At 30.1% G+C, this 5480-nt stretch overlaps 1 protein-coding gene across 1 annotated transcript; it reads left to right on the top strand.

Annotated features, from left to right (window-relative positions):
• The first annotated feature begins 377 nt into the window (after positions 1-377).
• LOC117908167 (transcription factor DIVARICATA-like) lies at positions 378-977 on the top strand. The gene has a single exon (XM_034821823.1). The coding sequence runs from the start codon at positions 378-380 to the stop codon at positions 975-977; it is 600 nt and encodes a 199-aa protein (XP_034677714.1).
• The last annotated feature ends 4503 nt before the right edge of the window (positions 978-5480 follow it).

The raw sequence follows: 5480 nt of genomic DNA, 5'->3' as shown, positions 1-5480 counted from the left end.
TTATATTTACTTTTTTTTCTCGTATTTTTCACAGTGAATTGAAACATGAGAAAACTATTTTTCTTAGGATTTTTTTTCTTTTCTTAATACTTTCCAAGACCAAACATAACCTAAAATCTAATTCTATCATAATAATGTATGCAGTGGTTTGGATTCTATCGGATTTGCACAAATTCCATAGTATTTATTGTTCTCTTTGTAATAGAGTTCATGCTATTGTTTCCATTTTTACCATAAAGTCATTAATATCTCTCTTCACAATGACTCAATGATAGTAAGACTATGATTTGTTATCAAAACAATGACCAATTTTCTTTTATATATGGTCATTCAGTCTCATTATTTAGATGCATTGATTCAATTGTGAGGTTGTGAAGATGTCCTTTGGGTATTTAGATCATTCATCATCAGCTAGGTCTGGCTGGACTCGTTCAGAGAACATTCTTTTAGAGAGAGCCATCTTGATGTTCCCAGAAGAAATCCCAGATCGTTGGTACAAAATTGCCAATCAAATTCCTGGAAAATCTACTATTGATGTGTTGGAACATTACATCAAACTCATACAGGATACTGATGCAATAGATTTTGGCTCTATGGATTGGTACATTCCATCCATGTGGGGCTTGAAAGAAGATGAAGGGGAAGAAGTTAGTGGCTTAAAAGACATGAAAGGGGGGACTTCATCAACAAAAGAGGAGGAACCTAGTCACTTAAAAGAAAGGAAAAAGGGGGCTTCTTGGACTGAGGAGGAGCACACATGGTTTCTACAAGGACTTCTAAAATTTGGAAAAGGTGATTGGAAGAACATCTCTAGACACTGTGTAACGACTAGGACTCCAACTCAAGTTGCTAGCCATGCTCAAAAGTATTTTGCACGGCAAAAGTCTGGAAATGCAGAGAAGAGGAGGAAAAGATCAAGCATTCATGACATCACCACCAGTGATCTTCATTCTCCACATGGTGGTGCTGCCTCATAGACACCATTTTCATATTTTATAGTATTTTGCATATATATGTATGTATGTGTATTAGTAGAATGTCATTTCCATACCTATTTACATGAACTGAATTTGGTTTTTAATATGTGATTTTTGTTTATCCTGGATATCATTTTCTGTGGTATTGTGTAATATACAAATGTTTTGTTGTCAAGGAATTGGGAACAAGATTGGAAAACATATCTTATGCAAATGTTTAGTTCCTCAATGTAAGAATAAAACATATTGTAATATTCTTATGTTTTTTTTTTTTATAATATATTTACAACTTATATTTTATAATATAGATAAAAGGTTATATTTTGATTAAAAAATTTTAGTTAGAAATGAAATTGATCATAAATATATAGGCATGGGTGAAAATGTCGGGAAATTTTGTCAAAATATTGACGAAATTTTGAATATTGGGAATGACCGATACGAAATCAACCATTGATTATTGGTTGATTGATATATCCCCGATATTTTTTAAAATTTCTCGATATTTCTAATGATATTTTCGTTTTGCCTTTTTGCTTAGTCAACTCGGTCAAAGCACACTCCAACCACACTCCACTCCTCTTGACTACTTGGTCAACTCGATCAATTCGGTCAAAGTGCAAAAATGATTCAACTTTACTATATTAAAAAGAATATAGTTTTAATATAAAAATAATATTTTAATAAATAAATTAATTATAATTATTTTATTTTAAATTTAATTTAATTGATTATAAAAATATAAGACCTCCATTATAATTTTCTTAACAAGTCTTTTTTTTTATATATAATTTATATAATAATTAAATATAAAGAATATAAATATTAAAAAAAAAATCATACATGTATCATAATTTATTTTTCATCATTAAATACATTTGAATTAAATATATTGTAGTTTTGATATTAAATATATTTTCAAGTTAGATATATTATTATCAATATCATAAATTTATGCATGACATGTTCGTACTTACAATTAGTATTATCAATCTCTTCAACAAAAATGGATCCCTTCGTCTAACCATGCGATGGAACCACAATGATATTCATTTTGGTACTAAAGGACTATTGCTATGTAATATATATAAATTGTTCTCATTGAATGAAATCAAATATTTCTTATCATAATTTTAAGTGTGTGCTTCCAAAATTCATATTTTGTATCCTTAAAATCTAAGTATTGATATATCCGTGTTTACAGATATTTTTATCCTTCATTGAACCTATATCAATTATACTCACAAAATAACTTTGACATGTGTATTCTTGTTTATTTTATAATTTTTTTAAAAAGTTTTTCTAAGCATTTCTATGAATTTTGAACAATTTCTACCATATCGATATTTTTGTCAAAATATTCATCGATATTTTACCAATATTTTCGATATATCTGTAAAATTCAAATACTGATATATCTATGTTTACCGATATTTTCATCCTTTTATATAAGGAACTGTAGTGCCAATGAAAGCTTTGATGCCAACAATGTTAGTTCAAGAACACAAAGATAAAACAATCACACATACGGTACACGAGGTTTTAACGTGGTTCGGCCAACCATGCCTACGTCCATGGATGAGAGATAATGATTCCACTATACAATAGAGAATATTATAGAGGACAGAACCAGATACAACTATTGGGTTCCCGAAACATCCCATGTTTCCCCACTCCTTGTATCCATACCTTACTACGAGTCATCTCGCTCCATTGGGTACCTCTCGTTCTTCCTCACATCTCTATCCACCTTGTATAGTCTCTACAGGCCCATCTCCATCTCATAACTTTTTCCCCTCATGACCTAGAATATTTATAGAGATATTTCCAACAACCTTCCTTATTCTATAAGGAAGTCTAATATTACAATAATATATCAACCTAAAAATATTCTATACAATATTCTTTACAAAAAAGGAATTTATACTAATTAGGAATTTGAGACACTTCCTAACAATCTCCACCTTAGACCAAATTCCATGAAGTTAATCTTCAATCTCTCCATGACACAAACCTTTTTGTATCATATCACCACGAGAGAGCAATCAACTCCACCTTCAATGAAAATTCCTTTTGTTTTCATCTTGTGTGCTTTGTGATCTTTTGCTCTTCCAGAAATCTTCAACCCAATCTCTGATACCAGTTGTAGTGCCAACGAAAGCTTTGATGCCAACAATATTAGTTCAAGAACACAAAGATAAAACAATCACACATACGGTACACGAGGTTTTAACGTGGTTCGGCCAACCATGCCTATGTCCATGGATGAGAGATAATGATTCCACTATACAATAGAGAATATTACAGAGGACAGAACCAGATACAACTATTGGGTTCCCGAAACATCCCATGTTTCCCCACTCCTTGTATCCATACCTTACTACGAGTCATCTCGCTCCACTGGGTACCTCCCGTTCTTCCTCACATCTCTATCCACCTTGTATAGTCTCTACAGGCCCATCTCCATCTCATAACTTTTTCCCCCCATGACCTAGAATATTTATAGAGACATTTCCAACAACCTTCCTTATTCTATAAGGAAGTCTAATATTACAATAATATATCAACCTAGAAATATTCTATACAATATTCTTTACAAAAAAGGAATCTATACTAATTAGGAATTTGAGACACTTCATAACAGGAACAACTTGCACAAATCATCTATCCAAGGAATGACACTTGTATATTGTGACAAATTTTCACTAAGATAATTTGAACATACATATTAATATACAAAGAAGAAATAAGAGTAGTATTCATTACACATCCTTGCATGTGCAATTTTTGGGGGAAAGCCTCTCGTAATTACAAGAATCATGAAACTTAACTACTATACAAACAAATTATCACCATGAAAGAGTTGGAAACATTAGAAACTAGCTAAAAAGAACATAGGATCTTCTAGGAAAATGAAAGGAACTTTAGAGAAATTGCATTCCAACTTCCTTGGAGATTCTAATATTGGATTCACAATAGGATATATAGACATATTCATAACATCAAAAAAATAAACACTTAAAATTATATTGTGATTGTTCTTGTTTGATAGTTGAACAATGCCTTCTATGTTGAAGATCTCCTAATCTCATATGCTCTATTTCTTGCATAGACCAATTTATTATCATTTTCTTTTCTTTTCCTACTGAATCTCATGTTTCTTCCTCTTGTCCAAATCTAAAACATGTTATTATCCTTGAGTTAAATATTAAATCGTACCCATTCCTTAATTAATCATCAAAACTTGTTATTACCCATTTATATTGTGTTATCTTTCAGTACAAAATCGGTTTCTTAATAATTTATCTATCTTAATTATAAATTTATAATTTTTTTTCTCAACTATGTGACATTAAATTTAGTAAGAAATCCTAAATCTCAATTTTAAGATTCCCAAAAGTCACAATTTTAAATTCCAATTTTTTTTTTTGTAAATTTTTATCTATAATTAAGCTCTAAACTAAAAAAAAATGATAGAAAATAAAAATTATTTCTCATTAACGATAATTGGCATTTATATACATCCATGAATAGAAGAAAAAATTCTAGAAGTTTCTAAAGGTAGTTACAACAACTAATCAGAAGCAACGTGACCTAAATTGATACCAATCATTAATGATAATTGGCTATTTATACACATCCATGAAAATAATTTTTTTTTCTAGAAGTTTTTAAAGGTAGTAGTTATAACAACTAATAGTGAACAACTTGACCTAAAGCGTTACTAGTCATTAGTGATAATTGGCTATTTATACATATCCATGAATAGAAGAAAAAATTCTAGAAGTCTCTAGAGGTAGTTACAACAACTAATGGCGAACAACTTAACCTAAACCGTCACTAGTCATTAACGATAATTGGCTATTTATACATATCCATGAATAGAAAAAAAAATTGTTGGAAGTCTTTAGAGGTAGTTAAAACAAATAATGACGAACAACTTGACTTAAACTATCACTAGTCATTAACGATAATTGGTTATTTATACATATCCATGAATAGAAAAAAATAAAATTTCTAGGAGTGTTTAAAGGTAGTAACAACACCTAATGGTAAACAACTTGACCTAAATTGTTACTAACAATTCTAATGTGCTCTAGTCTTTTACTTAACATCCTCACCAAGAGCACAAAGTAAGAAATAACTATGTTCTTAGTATGAAGGCTAAGAAATTGATCCTCTTATGAGTAAAAAATCTAGCATGTTCTACATTACTCATTCTTGTATCAACTACTTAACTATCTCCACATGTTTGGTATGAGAATGAAGAATTTGATTAACTGCCTTGTATATTATGCTTAAACTAGAGAAAAACTAGTTGGAGAAAAGAACCAACGATTTCCTAAAAAGAGATTGTATTCATATCTATTTAACTACTACATTGGCCATATCCAAATACTTTGGTTCAATGCTTAATATGGAAACAACAATTTATTAGTAGCTAACTTGGTGATCAATTAGTTTAACCCCCAAAAAATATATAACACTTGTGCTTTAATGATC

The sequence above is a fragment of the Vitis riparia genome, chromosome 19, assembly GCF_004353265.1.
Source record: "Vitis riparia cultivar Riparia Gloire de Montpellier isolate 1030 chromosome 19, EGFV_Vit.rip_1.0, whole genome shotgun sequence".
Lineage (NCBI taxonomy): Eukaryota > Viridiplantae > Streptophyta > Magnoliopsida > Vitales > Vitaceae > Vitis > Vitis riparia.
The sequence above is the reverse complement of the archived record's forward strand: the minus strand, read 5'-3'. Positions and strand labels throughout refer to the sequence as shown.

Coding starts and splice junctions, on each gene's coding strand:
- LOC117908167 (XM_034821823.1), top strand. CDS start 378: ATGTCCTTTGGGTATTTAGATCATTCATCATCAGCTAGGTCTGGCTGG.